At 40.5% G+C, this 19,893-nt stretch overlaps 1 protein-coding gene across 1 annotated transcript in view; it reads right to left on the bottom strand.

Moving 5' to 3' along the window:
• ARHGAP28 (Rho GTPase activating protein 28) overlaps positions 1 to 19,893 on the bottom strand; it is a 72,791-nt gene that overhangs the window by 12,611 nt on the left and 40,287 nt on the right. Inside the window, exons 2-8 of the mRNA XM_058030455.1 lie at positions 19,239 to 19,438; positions 14,493 to 14,710; positions 8,879 to 8,966; positions 6,794 to 6,951; positions 2,526 to 2,691; positions 2,322 to 2,413; positions 927 to 1,004 (exon numbers count right to left, since the gene is read on the bottom strand). Of these exons, the coding sequence (XP_057886438.1) occupies positions 927 to 1,004; positions 2,322 to 2,413; positions 2,526 to 2,691; positions 6,794 to 6,951; positions 8,879 to 8,966; positions 14,493 to 14,710; positions 19,239 to 19,438 (1,000 nt within the window). The remainder of the gene's footprint in view (positions 1 to 926; positions 1,005 to 2,321; positions 2,414 to 2,525; positions 2,692 to 6,793; positions 6,952 to 8,878; positions 8,967 to 14,492; positions 14,711 to 19,238; positions 19,439 to 19,893) is intronic.

The following is a 19,893-nucleotide window of genomic DNA, read 5'->3' on the forward strand; positions in this document are numbered from 1 at the left end:
CCTAACTTTGGTGTTTTTCATGTGATGCTGCTTTTTCTTATTCTTTATGATCCTCAGCCCACCCAGTTGTTTAGCAATCCCCATCATTTGTGTGGCTGCCACAATATTGAGACTTCTTGCCTCAAAACACAAAACCAGCTGAAAAAGTGGGAGTAGGATACACTGTAAAGTGTTGCTTAAATCAGATAAAAAAAGAAGCTTAAGGGAAAAGGAAAAAAAATAAAAAAAGCAAAAATCTGGGAAAGAGATAGACCCTACTAAGCCCAGAAAAAAGCTCAACCAACCAAAAAAGTTTCTTGTTTTTCTAATTTGCCTCCTCCAGCTCCTGGAATGAAGTTGGTCTGGAGAAACAATTGCAAATATTACTGGCCCAGAGTGTCAGGTTATTGGGTGCCAATTATACTGTGTTCATAGCCCACAAATAGCCTGTGAAAATGCAGTACTTCAGGCTGCCAGCAGTGAACAGAGGCCAAATTTCTCTCACTTGGATCATGAAATTGCGAGATCACAGACGATAAATGGAAAATAAAATGACACAGAGGTTAAAATGACAGAGAATAAGATCTTTATCTGATGTTCACTCAGTTTAGGAACTCTGCATTTCTGAAATAAATTAAAACAGAGATAAGATCACAGCAATTTTGGATGACAGAGATAAACTGAAAGGATGTCTCCAAGTTTTGTGGAGAAAAATCACATTCAACATCCTCTATGCTTAATATAGAACGTTAACTAAATCAAAGTAATAGACCAAATGGTCTGTAATTTATTGGTTCCCAGGAACTAACGTGACCTTTCACTGGCAGGAGTAGGAATGCTGAGCTACACAGATCAGTATTTATGCGCAGTCTGAATTTGTGTGTATGCTGTATTATTTCACATAGAGTCTGTGGTCCAGAAGACAGAAAACTGGCTTGAGTGTGTACCTTGACTCTGGAGGCAGATCCAGGAACCCGTAGAATTCCTTCAGTTTCCAAACCTGTTTCCTCAAGCTTGAGCAGCAGCTGAAAGAAGAGACAAAAAAATCAGAAGGGCTTAAGAATACTGCTGACTTTCTTTTCAATCTAGGTATCCTTGAAACTAATCTGAAAAAGATACATTTCTATGGAATTAGCTAATGAGATCCAGCCAGTTCATATAAATAAATCTGCCTAATTTGTCTCCATAGTCTCGATCCTGAAGTAAGGAGTATGCAGAGTATAGAAAACTGCTAATGCAATAGGCCCCTCTGTCCTTGACTTGGGAGTTGGCACTGCTATAGAACAATTAACACATAAATATATTAATGAAACAGCAGAGATGCTTGAACACAATGGTGTTTTGAAGGAAAAATAACCTCTGAGGAATGTTTAAGTGTGCCCCAAGGGGCACAAGGGAAAGGTCTATAGATAACATAGGTTTTTTGGAACTGAGAACTCTGATTAGGAAGCGATCCCAGGATATTTTATTTTCAAATTTCTGTGAATAGAGGACTAAACTTTCCACTCCAATTGGTTATTAAAAAAAAAAAAAAAAAAAGCTTTGATATTATTTAATTTTGAACACTGAGGAAAATAATAAAAATTCCAGCATTTAATCATACAGCTCTGGACTTTCACCACCAGATCAGCTTCCTGCCCTAACCTTGATTCTTCTGATTTCCATAGTTATCTTGACAGGGCAGCAGTGGAGCTAATCACAAAGTCATGTAAATGCTCAAGTTGTGTCAGTGTTTCCCTTGACACTCCCCAACACTTCTTCTTTTGTCAGTATTTACAAGGAAATCTGTTGCCATTTTGAGTCTGTGTAAATCTGTGCACCTGCACACTTGTGTCTGTGTACCTGTGTCTGTGTACCTGCCTCCAAGACATCCACAGGATATCCCTGGCCCAATATCTCATTTAAATACCATTGTCTGGTCATACAAACCTCAATCAGAAGATACCACCTCCATTCTGCAAAGAGTAGCCAAGTAATATCTATGGTTTGAATTAATGTTAAATTAAAACTCCTGAAACAACAACTCATCTCTGCCTCTTCTGCACACACATAATTTTGCTTGGCTCTCTATTTTAATGAAAAAGGGAAACAGAAAGACATTTTTTTTCTGTGTGGTATCACATAATTACAAAAATCAAAAAAGGTCCCCACCAGAGATAAACAGCCAAAAAAAGAACAGATTTTCTCTCCTTGTCACAAAGTTTTCAAACCTTAATATTCAGTCAGACAGTCTCTAAACACCTGAAAGTCTAAAACTTCTCTGATCTGATGACTCCTTTGAGTGTCAATGCAAATGGTGAAAAAGCAAATCCTAGTGACCAAGCAGGCCAAGTGATACTCACTTTTTGGAAGATAAGGGGCACTTTTATTCCAGGAACCTTCTTTTGGTCATTCTCCAGCAGCACAGTGAGAGGGACTCCGAAAAGACCGTTCTCTTAAAAATAACAACAACAAATGTGAAAAGGAGGAAACAGAGCCTCGGGAGCACCTTCTTCCACAGCTGGTGGACACGAAGGTGGCTGCAGAGGGGCTGCCACACACGGTACCTCGTCCCCGCACCCTCTCCACGCGGTTCCTCTTCAGCTCCACGCCCAGCGCGTCGTAGAAGGCCGTGAGCTCAATCAGGGAGAGGTAGCGGATCTTCTTCATGTCCTCAGGAGACAGGCCCCCGACCTCCGTCAGCCCAAAGCGGCTCTTCCGAACAATGAATTTCTGCAGCAGAGATGGGTCGCATCTTTAGTTGCACCAAAGTTACAGGGAGTGCATTTTTGTTTATACAGAGATGCACAAATGTGACTGGAGGTCACGTTCAGGTAGATGGGTAACAATAAAGAGAAAACTACAGCCCTGTAGATTGGCCTGGCATGGTGACACAGCTGGCATCCACCTGAACGTAAAACTGAGCTTCTTGCTCACCATGCACCCTTGCAGTTTGAATGGGAAGTGCCTGTACTTCAGCTAGGACAGATAAGTTATGTGCTTCTTTAAAAGTTTTGCCCAGTTTCTGCAGGATGTAGCATTTTGCTCTGCTCCTGCCTTCCCCAAAACATCTTTGAATGCGGTTGAAGTGGCCGGCACGGTTGATCATGGATATGGTTCTGTATCAATTGTGTGTGTGCAATGAATCCATGCCTGCTTTGCATAATGCTATTAACTTATGAGTTCTTACAGGGGAGTTCAAACTCAAGATCTGAGGAAAAGCCCAGAAACAAAACTGCTTAGTTCAGAAGCCAACCTGCCAACTTACGGGTATTTTTTATTACTCAAGAAAGGACTCCCAGCAGCCAACAAATAATTTATTCAAGTAGACTTAAACTAAATGATACTGAGTAATTTGGGGGCATGTGAAGATGTCTACATATTTCAGAAACTGCAGTGTCAGGGACCAGAGCCAGGAATGTTGCATCATAACAGATGCATTTGTACAAATGTCAAAAAGAACAAACACCCATCAGTTTCTGACATAACTGTTAGACATAATAACAAATTCATAGTAAAAAAACATGGTAAAAACATGCTTTTCGAAGAACTGTGGATCTTTGGTATTGTATTTTTTTTAAAATTTAAACCAGGCATTGTTAATAAGAGGCATAAATAAATAGTATTACAAAATCATCTCATCCCTTTAGGGAACTGAGTGGAAGCCCAGTCTCTAAGTAATGTTTTGCTTCTGGAGATTTCAGCTCAGTCCTTCATTTTTTTAAACAAATTTAGACTCAAAAGATTTAACCCATCTTTAATTTAAGCCAGTCAAACTGATTAAGAAAAAGGTAAACAAAAAACCCTAAACTAAGCCAGATTTCAAAAGGAAGAGAGTACAAAGGACACCTAGATCATGTAGCTTAGGACTTCATAAACTACACTGCATATGGTCTTTCAGCAGGGGTTAACAATAATTGGGGGAGAAAGAGTGTAGGGAATGGAATAACTTTTTTACTTGCTGCCTGGGGCATTTTTAGCCCAGAATATTCCTCCTTAGAATGCACTGTTAGCTTTTTTCTGAGACTTAATGTAACAAAAGCTGCATGGGAGTTAGCCTTCTGAAGAAACATAAAATACTAAAGAATATCTACACATTCTGATTCCAGTGATGCAAAAAGCAGTCAAAATGCAATAAATCACCTTGAAAAAAAAAGGAAAAAAACCCAGACTGTATACATATATTTTCTGGGGGGAAGAGAAAAAATTCTAAGCACTGCAAAACTGATTAAAAAGGGTACTACAAAGATTTTCCACAGTGGCTGTTTGACGCCTAGGGGTCACTATGATGTGATGCTGTGGTTAATACAAACTTTGGGGCTGGCTCTTTTTCTCTGTCTTGTGTCACAATTTTCCAGTGGTTTTTTGTGGGATCTCAGCACCTCAGGACTGATGTGCAGAGTCACCGAGATAACCCTTGGGGGGCTCGGAGGTCCTGGAATGTTGCCAGAAGTGTCTGGTGGCTGGACTTTGACCCTACACAGGAGACAACACCTGTATGAGGATGGGAGGATTTCACTGGGATAAATGGTGAAGGGATAAGTTAATTATAGTGTGAAACACAGGTTTTAGAATTTCAGTACAGGGGGGTCTGGAGAAGTAAGATGGAGGAATTGGGGCGTGTCCTGTCCTTCTTCTTCTTCTTCTTGGCCTCCATCTTCTGTGGTGGTGGTGGCACTTTGGGATTGGTTCTTACTAAAAGTGCACTTGTCAATAAGGGTGAGAGGCATTGGGGAAAATAGGTAAATATCTTATACGTAGTTTTGGGTATAAAGATAAGTGACCGCCCCGGGGGCTCTCAGTGTGCTCATGGCTGACTTGCTGTGCGGACCTCTGTCGGGCCAAGAGAAAATCTTGTAGATAAAAACTAAAAAACACTGAAGACCGAGAAAAAACCTGAAGACTCTTCTCGTCCTTTGGAGCGCGGGCTGTCCCAAGGCCATCCCGAGCCTTTACAGGCCATCAGAAACAGCCGAGAACAGGACAGTTTTTCTTACAGTGGTGTAATATGCAGGTTTGAAGGAGGCTGTGCTATCCTGAAATTAGATTACCAATGTTTTGGCTAAGGATTGCGTCTGATGTTTTGCAATGTTGTTTCTGTGCAGTGTACTCAGACTTGTACTTCTGTGGTATCTTCAACTCAGTCACACGGACCATGGTCCCACATTGGAGAAATCACATGTACTCTGGGGAAATCCCTATGCTCCTGGGGATGTTGAGTTGACTCTTGTAGGAGACAGAGGACTCCCTGCTGCAGGAGACAAGCTATTTTATGACATACAATATCTGTGCAGCTCTGTACACACCATCAATGAAATTGGCTATGTTGTCAGGCCCACCCTGGAGAAAGTGTGATGTTCCACAGACTCCAGTGTAGCCCGATTGTCCTTCTGAGTGTAGGTGACTGGCTGCTCAGCGTAACAGAGTGAGAGGAGATTTTCTGCTGAGGCCCATTATGGTCTGAGTCATCATGGGAAAGAACCAAACACCACGAGCAGCAGCAGCAGATGAAGCAGGGGAAAGGCCAACATCAACAGCCATGATTGCTCACTTTTTTCAGAAATGCTCTGCGATGACCTGGCATGTTTCTTGTGTGGCCTTCTGAGCTCATAAAATTATGTCCTGCATGCAGGGCAGTTCAACTTCAACACAATACTGGCATTTTCTCAGGCTTATCAATTATGAATCCACAGATCCATGATATTCAATATGGCATCTTCTCTTCCCTCTTTGTCATCAGTTTCCCTGTTCTATAAACTGGGATTTGTCTGTGCAGTTGCAGAGAATATTTCTTGAGTGTGCATGTGGGTAGTAAAGACCAAAATCATGATGAGTGTAGAGATGCCCTTAGTCACCACCAAGTTATCCCCACCAAAAAACCCCCAAAAATCCAAACAACCAAAAACAGGAAAAACCACACAGGGATTTCACATAAATTATGTAATCTATGTGGTGTCTTATCATTCAACATAGAAGCTTACTTCTGCATCTCAGCTTATTGCTTGATGGAATCTGAGATGGACAACAGACTAATTCTCAGATAATTCAATGTCTGTGTGGATTGTAACAATTTCAGATTAGTTTGGGACCTCAGGACATCATAACATCCAGGAAATTTTTCCAAATACTTTACAGCCACTTCATAAATGTCACTGAAAAGGTGGTACTGGAAGCACTAAATTAATGCTCCAGTTTTCAGTGATGGAAGTTGTGAGGGCTGATGTGAGTAGAAAATTTACTTCCATGACTTCATGACATAATTCCAGATAATGACACAACTGCTCAGTGCATGTCTGGTTGGATGATATGGCAAACTTTCCTTGAAGAATTTGTGTAGATTCTCCTATAGTGTGATTTGCACTCAATACTGACTGGAAACAGCCAGTACTGCTGCAGGAACAAGGTTTGCTTTCCTCCCTTCATCTGCAAAGCAATTTTAAATCCACATGTTAACAAAGGCAGATAATCTGTGGGGAAAAAAAAGTAGGAAAGCAGACAGATAACAAAAATGGTTGTTAGTTTTAATGCCAATAAGCAGTTTTTATTTCTGGGTGAAAAAACTGTGGATGATGCATTATTTGAGGACTGAGCTACACATACTCCTCTGGGTGCACATGTTCATGATGGGTACAAATGAAAACCTGGCTTGGATATCTGTATTAACTTTGGGAATCAGTCACAGGCAGTAGGCAGGCACACAGAGAAGCCTCTACAAAGCACACACTGCCAGGGCCAGATCATGTATCTCAAAAGACTCCATTGTGCTGGGGATATGAAACAGGAAATTGCTGTGTTAAAGAAAACAATCGAGGAAATATATGGAGAAGAAACTTACTGGCAAAGCCAAGTCTTCCTTTTTGAACCTCTGGTTTTTTGGCCACTCTTGGGTTTTCGGAAGGACTGTAATGGATTCTGAGAAAGAGACATCATAGGAGAGCTCTTCTGTTATGGATGGGCTGCCTTTATCTGTTCCACAGTCTAGACAGCTCTTAGCTGAAAATAAGGGAAATAATATATGAATAATAAATTGCATTTAGTATGGAGACATTAAAAAATTTGAACCAAGAAGACAAAATTCTTGAGAAAGTAATAAAGGAAGTGCTTCAAAGAGGAATTTCAGTGCAAACCACAGCATGTTCCTGTTTTGTCCTGAGGAAATAACCCCTTAGAAATAAAATCCCTATTTTCGTTTTAGATTATTTAACTTGTTGCTTTCTGTGAGAAAGATAGTCAAGCTGGAACTTCCTGTTTATCAGGAATTACCAAGTTTTTTTACTCCATCCTTGTCTTCCCAGGCCAGCAAACTGTGGTGGCACTTGTCAAATGAACAATTAAAAATAAAAGATCTTGACAGAAAAATGCTGTTGACACAGTTTCTCAAGTTACTGATGACTTATATACAATCACAAGACATTGTGCATATATTTTATGTAGTGACATACACATATTTCTCATTTTTGATAGTTTAGGTGTATAGCACCATAAAAGGACAAACCATGCAATTTTCCAGTTTGAAAAACACTATATCTACTGGCATTTATAGTAGATATTGTGAAATGACTTAATGCTCTTCTCTAAAATTTATTCACCTCCTTAAATCGCTGGATGTCAGAGGAAAATTTCTGAAATCAGTACAATCAAGTCCAGAAATATGCTATTGTCATGGAGGCCAAAGTGTGAAAACATAAATGAGTTAAAGGGTTGCCAGTTTTCCTGATGGATCTCTAGTATCTCAGAAAAATTTTTAGTTTTCCTGTAAGGTTCAGCTCCTAAATCCATTTGGGATGGAATAATAAATTTAATTGAAAGTGAAGTAAAATTTCTGCCCCCAGGACTACAGAGAAGAATTTACTAACAGGACACAAGTGTATTCAAAAGTCATGGCAATCAGGAAGTGAATTAAAAAAAATTACATGTCTTATAAACATGTAATTTGTTTTAATTCACTGCACCATGTTCTCTGAATCATTGCATTTACAGTTACAGGGACTTTTCTGCAACACTGCATATTTTACAAGTTTGATATGAAAAAAGTTAAGTGTGTTATTAGGTGGCTTCTGGTTTCTGAGCTGTGGCTTTAGGTGTTGTCTAATGTCCAAGCCATTTAAGGTGTTTTCCATCTCTCTTCCCAACTCTCTTGGACATGGCACCACAGACTGCTCACGGTACCTCTGGGCATTTGGTTCCCCATTTGTTTCAGTAAAACTGCTTGCAGAGCAGAAGTATCAGCTGAGCAGCTTTTGCCACCAAGGAAAATGTCTGTGCCACTGTATCCAGAGGTAAACATCCAAGGGATTAGTTTAGAAATTTGGGTATTAATATCCCTTTATTTAAGCCCTGAACAATGGTGATGGGAAGAGCTTTCAAACTAAGAGATGAACATTCTCATGGAAGATTGCTGACAATTATCCAGACACTGTGTAGAGGGGAGCTATTACTTTCATTAGTACTGCCAATCACTGTCAGGGCAAAGAATTTAAGGCATACCACCATTCATAGATCAGAATAACAGGGCAGAACTAAGAAAATTATAAATTTCTAATACTACAATTTCTGCAGTACCAGAGAAGAAATGTGGAGGAAATATACTTTGATTTGCAACAAGAAAATACACTGATGACATATTTTGGACAAATTCTGCATGATATTGCTTACAGATTATTTTTAAATTCCCAGCTTTGCAATGATCAGCATTTTTAGATGCTGATGCCTCAAGGGCAGCAGTCTGTGTCTGTACAACATTGACCTTTAATGGCAAACTTTGGTTCCTGCATGACAATAAGCTGACAATGATTTTGAAGAAATATACATAGCATTGCCCCAACATGAAAGAGGGGACTAACCTCTGAACCAGAAAAGGATCTTTCTGTCTGTCATTTACTAAGAGAAGTGAACACTGGTTACATGTTGTCATACTCACAGCTAACTGATTTCCAAACTGGCTTCTGCCCAGGAAGCTGGATACCATTAGAAGATACTGGTGACACTGGAACTGTCTCAAATGTGGGCTGATAGGCAAGGAAAGACAATCAGACTGCAGTGAAGGCAAACGTCTATGGACAGAAACTGCTACAGTTCAAGCAAAGGTATATCATTCCCAGCTTACACTCTCTTGACAAGATTAAACAATCTGTTGTGATTCTTCAGAGTATAATTTTCAAAGCCATGCCTGAGAATCAGTCTTCCCCAGACTGCACAGATTTGGACCGTGTGGAGGTCAGCAATACTGCAGCTTTCTGTACCTAATGAGTCCTGTCCTATAAAATGACTGAAATTAGCTAACTAAATTGCTGTACAGAATTAGGCTAACTGAAAGGTCCTCCTCAAATTGTAATTCATCCTGGCTTTAATAATTTTGGTCACAAATCTTTTTGAAGACTCTTTGGCACATGTTGAATACCCGCTATTCCCAGGGACTTGTCAGAAATCAGTCAGTCTGCTACCTCTTGTGATTTGGGCACCAGAAAGCTACTAAAGGATGGATGTCCTCCCGCAGGTTATACACTAATACTTTTATCAGTGAATTGCAACAAACAACTTGAGGGAACAAAGAAACATTTTCCATATTCAATCCATTTCTTTCCACTCCAGAAACCATTCTGCACTGCTGAGAGGTGGCTTGGCAGACCAGAGGGTGACTTTCAAGCAGTGTCACCTCTTCTTAGCAGCGGAGTTTTGGCCTTGTCCTCAGCAGTTTTGTGGCTCATAAAGACAAATCTGAGTGTTTGTGTTCCATGGGTAATAACAGCTCAACTATTCATTCTTGAGTAAAAAAAAAACAACAAACAAACAAAAACAAGATCAGGAATTATAAAACTGCTCTGAAGGTTACTCAGTGAAAGGAACTACAATGTGTACATTTTTTCTGCTGTTATTTGTATCCTTGTGGGAAGAAACCAGCCCTCCTCAAACCTGCTGTCTCACACACCCTGAGCCTGATGGAACAGACCCAGTTTTCCAGCTGAACCTGTAGCTGTAGGCCCCCACGAGCCCTTAATAGCAGCTCTTTTAATTGCTCTTTAAATTGCTAAGTCAGCTGTTTATCAACAAGTAGCAATGCCTCAGGGCAAAAATTCTGTTTTCCCCAGTTGTAGTCAATGTGTGGGAAAAGTGTTCAGGCTGTCAAAAAATGTCAGATATTTAAATGACAGGCAGCTCTTCTAATTGGAAGCCTGAAGTAACGTTTCAGTTGTTTTATCCAATCTTATCCTTTAGCTATTTGGGTAACAAAGTCAAATGTAACAAGAATAAAATCTCTCCTGAGAAAGTCCATTCAATGGCTTGTGAGCTTGATAGCAAACAGGATCTGAGTCACATAGGCTTCCTTTGCCAGAAGACTATAAGGACCGTGGATTTTTTAAAAAAAGAGAGCTGGATACTCATGATAAAATCCCACAACATTTACACAAAAAGCTTCAGGACATAAAAAAGCACCATAAATTTCATGTGGGAGTATAGACGTGGAGAGGATTGCTGAACTTGTCTCAGCAATTTGGGAAAATCAACCATAAAAGCAGATATGCTTCTGCTTAAGACCCAGATGGAGAAATTAATGGTAAATATTAGCAACTGGCTCATCTACTTTCAGTGCTCAAAATGTCTGACCCTTTGAACAATACTCAGAATAGATTTATGGTAAATCAAATTTATTTAGAAAAAAACTCTTCCAGCCTTGTTACATGGGTGAAATGAGTCGTGAAGCACCTGCAGTACCCTGGTTCTGATAAGCAGGGCAGAGCTGGCAGACACAGATACGGAAGATGGAGTGGACTGCACACTCTGCCTGGCACCAGCAGGGCTGGCAGCAGGCAGCCCTAGCCTGGGGAACTGCATAATGTGAACTGTGCACAATAACTGGGGTACCTGAAAATCTCATATCGTCAGTCCCATTTCCCAGCCTCCACAGTGAGAGTCTATAACGAAACCAAATCTATGTCTCTTTTGTTAAAATGTCTTCCTTCCTCCCCGCCCTTACTTTTTTTTTAAATGTTAGAAAAACTGGGAATAAAACCTTTTTAATGCATGAATTTAAAGATCCAGATTATTTCTGCAGGGTAAAAGAAAATTAAAGAACTTTTGAAGACCTTTTCCCAATGAATGTGAAAGACCAAGAGTCAAACTGTGTCCTTAAATAAACTGGGACAGCTTTATTCATTTGCCTGAGGCTTCAGCAAAGGTGAGGCTTCCCATATCCTTATTTTGACTGAAAGTGATTCATTAGACACACTAAAAATGAGCCCACTGTTTACTGCTACAACATACACAGGAATTTCCAATGGGAAGATGAAATCAGAAGAGCAAAGGAGAGGATGGAGATGAGGAAGACACACAAATCTTTAGTAGCTACACTCATTGTAGAGATGTAAAACCAAATCACTGGAGCACCAAAGAGACCAAATTTTATTTTCAGCCCTGAAGCTAAAGGAAATAAAGGCAAAGGAGGATAACCTTATAGCTGTGGCCAGGATACAATTTGCCCATGCTTTGAATATATTCACATTTCCAAGCACTGCCACCACAAACACCTTTTCATGCAAATAGCTCTGCATTAGTAAGGGATTTTTCTTTAACTAGGACATGATTTTGTCATGCATTGATGAAGTAAAATGCTTGTAGAAAGTCTTCAGGAGTTTTAGTTAATTACAATGTACAGGGTTGGGCTGTTAATGAGCACAGTGCTTCATCTCCTCTGTCCAATAACACATTGAATGTATGTGTGTCCCCCATTTGTACTCTGCTGTTGATTTTTCTAAGCTCTGAGCACTAGCAGAGCCGATAGCTTCTGATGGAAGCAGCAGGGTACCAGCAGTAAGGAAAATCAGGCCACTGTGATTAATAAACCATCCAATTTAAAACTCAGTAGTGTGGCTGTCAGTCGAGTCTGCTGGCTGTGGACCTGTCTGAAGCAGAGCAAAAGCACCTCAGCTGGGACAGGCTGCTCTGCTTGCCAAGGCATGGCTTTTGTAAGCACAGGGCATTGTGGTACCACAGGGGTAGCATTTTGCCCCTAGGGATCACAGCTCCTTTCCAGGACGGGCAACAGAAAAAACCAAAAAAACCCTAAAAGCTATCAAAACAAGAAAAGGAATAACTGCATTTCCTTTTATTTCAGTCCATTCTGTCTGTTGAGGGGACACTCCTGCCAGGGGGGCATGGACCTCAAGGCAGGATGGCTGGAAAAGCACCTTTTGTTCTGTGCTGACCCATGCAGAGCCTGGCCACTAGGCAGTAGTAGCAAAACATCTAGTAGGAAGGGTTTTTTCAGAACAGAGAGGAAAAAACTAGGGCAAATCTATCTTCTTCTTCCCCTACTCCAGATGACAACTAATTTATGCCTCTTTAGTGGTCCCCTAAATCTCATCTCAGGTGACCCTAAAGAGCTAATCCCCTTTTCTCTCATCATTAGCCAAGGAAGAGAGTAATCCATCCTGTGACCCATCCCTCTGGGCTCTTGTGATTCTTAGGTTGTTGGGAAGAGATGTAAATCCACTCTCCTAATGGGGAGGATTATAGAGTTAAGTGAAACAATTAGACCTGATTTGCTATTTGCAGCATGTTCTGTTTACTTCTGCCCTTCCCAACAAAAAGGCAGGATGGGAAAGCAGAACTGCATGTCATTTCAAGCAGTCTCTCTTCCCCAGCTGTGCAGAAAAGATTTGCTTGTCCCCATCTCCTGCCACTCTTTTCTTTTGGCTGGGTTGTTTTTAATGTGCTTCACTTCCCCAAACTGATAAATCTCAAAGATTCTCTGGCAGCTGTAGGACCATGCCCAAAGAGGCAGCAAAGCTCCAGGGACTGCTGATACCCCCTTAAAAAGACTACCTGGGAAACCCTTAGGTCAGGGACTCAAGCCCTCCTGAAGTGTGTTTATCCCTGAAGGGCTGATAATTAGGACAAAGTTTCTAAATCCCATAACAAGCAGCAGAGATAGGAGCACTGGTGAATAGGAAAATTAGAGTGCTGGGGCCTTGCAGACTTTTAGAACTAAAACGTTTCACAGGCTGCTGGAGGGAGGTGATGGTGTGCCCTGCAGTTGTGTTTTGGCATCTGGGTTTAACATCTAGGTCAGCACCTGCAGAACTGCATATTTTTGTGGGAAGAAGAATTAGAAGACTTAATTACTGATTTGATCTTATCTTTTAGACTTTCACAATGCAGAACTAGTAAGCAAACTGAATTTTGGAGGAGGTAAAACACTGATTTGAAGCGCAGCTGCTCTGAGCATCCAAATTCCTTTTGCAAGTGAGAAACTTTATCAAGTTAGAAGGAGAAAATAAGCAGGTCAAAACCAAATCAATAACGTTCCAATCTGAGAGGAAACATACAACTCTTATTTGGCTGACTTAAATTAATTAGGAAACTGAAGCTTTTGTAAAAAAAATTATACACTTTATGGTTTACAGATACTTGAATCAGGAGAAGTGAGCTAATCTAACTAGAAGTACCACTAGCTTTTTAATGTTCATGCAAAAATGCCTGATATCTCTCATTAAAGAATGTCTGCCCACAGGAAAGTACTGGATGCTTCTGGATGTATTAGTGGGATATGTGCAAGAGGTTCAAAAGAATCCAGATATTAAATTTGGAAACAAAAAGTTTAAATATATGGACATTGTATCTTTGTAATTTTAACATAACTATGCAGCTACAATTTTTGTTCCCAATTTTTTTTTAATACTCCAGGATATCAAGCCTTGAGGAGATGGTAGAACACACAGGAAAGGACAAATCAATGCCATAATGAAAAACAGTTTGTGGGAGTTTCATAATGGCAACAATTTTAATATTAATTTCAAAGATGAGCTTGTGATCTTATTGGTGACTCCCATTTAAGACATCATAAGTGATAAACATAAAATCATGTGTGTTGCTTTGAGCAGTGGACTAAACTCACACAGCTGACTACATTTACCAGAATCAAAACATGTACTGACAGGAACTGGTGTGTTCAGAGCTATCCTCAGGGAAAAGCGGATGAAACCTCCAGAGGTACTGCTGATTTCTGAAGCCATGAAGCAAATGAACAGTAATAGGTTTTTGTTTGCTATGTAAGTGAAATGTAACTGCCAGTGTACAAGTTACAATCGTGCTGGCAGGTGTTTAATTGCTCATGCATATTTGAACCCCAGTTGCTTCATTAGACAAGTTTTACTTCACCACTGAGACTGCTGAGTAAATAGCAAGTGTCCCCAGAAGCCATCAAAAATTTGAATACCTGCCAAGAGTAACTCACCAGTTTGCAAAAAAATAAAGGAGCAAATGTTAGTCTTGACATGAGGCTGCAGGAGGATGGCTGGCAACAGATACAACTTTATGTTACAGGTTAGTTACAAAACTGTACCACTACATTTGGTCTTTTCCTTTCCTTCAAATGTACTGTATACAGCATTAAAAGTCTGGTGTTATGGTCAGAAACTGCTAATGACTGCCTGTGCATTGTCAGCAGGAAAGGGTTCCTGTCTGGCACAAACTTTGGTGAGCTACTTGCAAACTGCATAAAAGTTAAGATCAAAGGCATGCATGGGGACACTTACAGAAGAGTCACTGGTGCCAAAGATGTCTCGCACATCCCGGACTGTGTGCTTGTTCTTCTTCCTCAGGGTCTGAGTGTAGGTGTTGTACCTCTTCTGTACAGCAGCAGCTTGAGTTCTGGTCAGAGTGGACAGCAGGGCTTGGCCATCCTCCTCTTCAGCTCCTGAGATCAATGTGGATAAACCTACATCTTGCAGCCATTCCGCCTCCAGCTCCCCTTCTGTGGAGGAAGACAGCATGTTAATAACCCTGGCAAGAAGGGAGAGGGGGCTGAGGAAAAGAGTTGGCATGATGGACTGCTGTCACAGCCTTTACCTTGAGAATACTCTAATTCCAACCTTTCTTAGGCCACAAGGGCAAGTTAAGTTAGGTTTGTAAACATATTGTCTTCAAAAAACTTTCAGTTTATCAGTATCTGCACAAGAGAGGCTTATGAGGAGAACAGAAGAGGGATTTCATCAGCATATGCTTGTGAAGAAGGCAGCAGAGTAACCAGCCTGACAAAGCAAGGTCCCTAAAAATTAATTCGTAATTCAAAAGCATAAATCCCCTCAGTTCCCATTTATGCCACGCTCACCATTTGTAACATGGTGTACTGGAGAATTTATTTCCATTTGGCTGATGGAAATAAAATTGGCGTTCCAATTCAAATAAACAGAAATACTGGAGGTGTGCATACAACAGAATAATGGATTTGCACTCTAGTGGCGCAATTCCAGAGGGTCAGCTGGTAGAGAGGGAAGAAACCACACTGAGAGAAGGGTGATGTCCACCTAGTCCAACTGCTTGTTTTGAACAAGATGATTAAGAACCAGGACTACTCACTAAAGAACAAGGGTCAGGAAGGGCTAAGTGTCTAAGAGGTCATGTAAGGGAGGAAGACGCAGAAATAGCCATCCTGGCAAGCCAGGTATCACTCTAACTTCTAATTATTAAAGACTCATTAGCACTGTACACCTCAGCGTTTTTTGGGATCTCAATGTTAATACTTTCTTTAATCTGTTCAATACCTACTTCCCAACTGGTTCAATACTGCAATTGGTTCCATAGTAAGGGCACACATTGTGGGAAGAATTGTTTTCTATCCTGGCCCTGTTGGACATGGCAGATGCTTCTGGCATCTTTTCACAGAGCCACACCTGCAGTCCTCTCACTACCAAAACCTGTCCATGTGAAGACAATATAGGTTTTCAGCTTGCTACCTGTTACCTGAAATGAATGTGCCTTGTCACTATCTGGCTGTGGAAAGGTCCAAGTCTACCTTCTCTGAATCATTCAGTAATTTTAAACTTTGCTCTTACTGCTTTTTGATTTGTGCTGTTTTTAAAATAAACAGTCATAGTATTTTAAAATCTCTCTTCACGCAGGAGATTTTGAGGACCTTCATTTCAGTTTTGTGAGCATTTCTAGCTCAGCAGTAAGCTGCTTGACACAAGACAGTAATTTCATTCCAGCCCTGACTGAAGAAGAGGTACTACAAATAAACATGTCAAACAGGAAATGGATTAATTTGCAGCATGTTCTATAAAACAACTCGTCAATGCTCTTATTGTTCTTGTCCCAGCACCAGTCTTAATGGCAGGTTGGTATTTCCACTCTCCCTTTATTGCCTCTTCTTGACATCAGAATGCAGGCTGATTGATGGACACCAGTTTGCTGCACTTTGGCAGTTACATGCACAAAAGAGAAAATTACAGGACAGGGCTGCAGGGACAAGCAAAAGCATCTTATGCATGTGCCATCACTGACTTCATTGTTAACTGCCCTGCCTCTTTACAAAGCACTACAAAAATAGCTGCTTCTAAACCCCTGCTCTGTGTTAGCCAGGGGTGTGACCAGCCCTGTATCCCATGAAAGAGCTTGTCTCTGCTCTTATCCTTTCTGTATCCACAGACAGGATGAAGACTGTTCCTTTTCCTTCTCTGTAAGCTTTGAACCAGTGATTCTTCTGCCATTTTCACTCTTCTTTCTAAGAAGGTCTCTTTCTTGTGCGCTGCTGTTGGAGCCACATCTGTCCATATTTCAGCTTTTAAATAACATTAATTCAGGCTTTTGTCCTGACATATTCTTTCCAAGAACTGAGCTTGTAATCAAACTTGCTATGAAAAACATCAGGGCAGACATTAAATTCTGCCTGCTTACGAGTCACCCTGTGACTTGTTTTCTCTGGCTTTTCCCTCTTCCTGTTCCAACCACACACAAACAATAGACTAACACATAATGACAACAATTAAAGGAGTAAAAGTATTAAAGAGAAGAAATTATTGCATTAAAAAATGCTCAAAATTTTATGACACATTGGTATTAAATTAAGGTTAACCCCTCCTCTCCCCCATGTGGTTTAAGAAGGCATTATTTTTATAGTTTTAGTTACTAATAGAGCACAACGGTCTTGATACTGTGTTTGATTCTGCAGCACCAGAAGACAGATAATTGAGAGAGTAGTTCTCTTTTTCTCATAGAGTTTGCTAGGAAAGACATGTGTCTTGCTTTGAATCTCAGATATAACCTGAAACAGCCCAGAGATATAACCTTAAATAACTCCCAGCATTCAAGCCTTGTAACAAAAGTTGTAAAGCAATTCTGCACAGCATGGGCATCTTAAATACACCACAACTTTCGCCTCCCCTACATTTTCATCCCTTGTGTCACTTGTCATGATCTTCTGTTCCTTTTTGACTGTATTTGCTAACATCAACAGAATAAGTATGCTGTTGTCTGCCCTTTGCACATGATGTCTGGCAAAGCACACTGAGGTTTTGACAGTCATGCCTGCCTGGCTTCTATCACCCTTTGGCCTCCTTCTTAAGGATCTTCATCTTCTCCTCTCAAAGACATCCGAAATTAATATTTGCTTTTATTTTGCCCTGAGGGTTTCCACATTGGTTTTTAGTGTTTTGATGACTGGCAAGGAGTATTATCCTATTAGGACCCTAAAAGAATTCACTATTATTTCCAAGATTTATGATCCCAGACTGAATATATTCCTGATGTTAATAATCAGGACAAGCACTGCCTGATTGTGTGTGGGTGTATGCAATACATATATATGCATTTAAGACAACAATATGAAGGTAAATGAAGTGTGGAGATGTATTGCATTTTGACTTACAGACTCATTTTTAATTCAGGGCAAAGGGGAAAAAATCAATGTGATTTCATGAGGTGTACTCAGACAAAGGGTAACACGGGACTGCAGCAGAGTTCAGGCAGGTGAGAAGATTTAGTTCAGCACTGATGAAAGTGATGGAAAAGTTTCTGGAAAGTAAGATCTTGTATTGCCTTGTCCTATTAAGTTATCCAACTTGGCAGCTCACAGATTTGTGTCATTCCCCTGACTGTGCAGAGGAGTCAGGGACACCTGTTAGTTCGTGCTGACAATTGCATGGAAGAGGCACCAAGAGGCTCATGATCTCCTTAAGGAGTCTCCAAGCTGAAGAGTATGACCAGACAGGAGTTTTCCCAATAAGAAACAGAGGAGTGCAGAACAGTGGATTTAGACTGACTGATCATAATCCTCACAGCAGACCAAGATTTCTGGTGGTCTTCTCCTTTTGCTTCCAGGAGAGTCCAGCTGGAAACTAGTGAATGGGAGGTGTTTCCCATGGAAACAGCACATGGCTGGAGCTAGATACCTCTGCATGGGTTACTTACCATGACTGGTTGCATGTTTGATTGCTTAATAAATAATAAAGCAGTACTTTCCACCATTCTTCCTGGTAGCAGAATTAATGACATCCCATTGCATGTCAAGGTAGGAAAAATACATCATTACTCGTGTTAATAATTGTATGGAAAGAGCATGCCATCGTTTCAAAATCTATCCCTACATCAGTAGTTACCAGACCAGGGAGCCACAGAAGGGTAGCAGCAGTTATCAGCAGGTCACGACCTCAGAAGAAATTTGGTTTCATTGTATAGTAACACCTGGTATTTTGTGTTACACAATCTAATACATTTGTGACGGGGGTCCTAACTGGGAAAAAAAAAAAATGGGAACCACTGTTCGAGGTGTTATCAAATCATCTAACACAAAGGTGCATTGCAACAAGCTATCACATAGTGAATGTTTTTCCAAACACAGTGCCTAACGAGAGGGGAAAACATTAAGGTAACAGAATGAGGCAGTAATACCTTCAGGACATGTTGTATAAGTGATGAATTAATTTGGTCAAGTGAGAAGCCCGAACAATATAGGCATCCTTACATTCACACTTATCTCTAAACTCTCCTTGAATGATATCTTAATTGGGCAATCTCAGAGAAACAGGCAGATATCAAATTCCTGATAGGAGAATACTACATCTAACCAAAAACTGCTTCAACGCTTTAATTATTTCTGAATCATATCCTATGAAAAGACAGAAAGTTTAAAATTATAGCATACTAAATTAACATTTTGCTACTTTAAATGTTTTGGTTTAATCTATTTAATGCTGTAAATTTAGTTTTCATTGAGTACCTCTCTTTTCTGAATTACACTGTATCTGTCTTCCCAAAGCACAAATAAAATCAATGCAACAAAACTTACTTCAGCAGTTAATTAGTGGCTCCAGTGCATAAACCAGACAATTATTGTTTCTTGCCAGTGGTTAACTGTGATGTTCATAAGAGGAGCTACAATGATTATAGACCCAGACCAGTACTTCTGCTCAGACTGAGTGACGCGAGGAAGGAGATCAGGCCACGACCCTTTAGAGAGGAGGCAAAGCCAGGGAACGAGGAATAAGTGGTGTTCATGTGCTCACCATCAGCAGGTTTGAACTCCAAGAGCATTGCTTCTTCAGGTCCATCTTCTCTGCTCTCCTTGATGCTCTCCACCTCACACCAGAAGTCCTCCATGGAAGTGCTGTCCATGGAGGCCTGAGAATTGGAGCGACTGAAGGCAGGAGGCACTGACTCGTTGGAAAGCATCCTGTTAATTCTTCGACAACGAGAGAAAGACTTTCTGAAAAGAGAAAGCCATACAAAGAAAATCATCTTTCTATCACGCTAACTTGTGCCATTCAAACGGAGCAGGCAACCAGTGCTTGACCTGTGGCTGTACCAGGAAGTAGGGAACAAGATTTCAGAGGCCAAGTACACAGTCCTGGTAATTTCATGATCTCCGTTGCTCACAACAATAAAGGCTGGACATGTATTTTGCATCTGATAACTTATCTCTTTAATGTCCTTCAGTATTTCCCAATCTAGAGGGAACTCAGGAAACACAAGTTCTATTTCTAATACTGAAGAGACACTGGGAAACTATTTTCACTTCTTTTTGCCTCAGTTTCTCTTTCTATCCCTTCCTGTTTTGCTTACTGGATGAAATTCCTCAGTGAAAACTTCTCTGGGGAAAAATAATGAGAACTGGGAACACTGAAATATTTTACAAACTCACCTTCACTCCAAAAAAGAAAA

The sequence above is a fragment of the Melospiza georgiana genome, chromosome 1 (genome assembly GCF_028018845.1).
Source record: "Melospiza georgiana isolate bMelGeo1 chromosome 1, bMelGeo1.pri, whole genome shotgun sequence".
Lineage (NCBI taxonomy): Eukaryota > Metazoa > Chordata > Aves > Passeriformes > Passerellidae > Melospiza > Melospiza georgiana.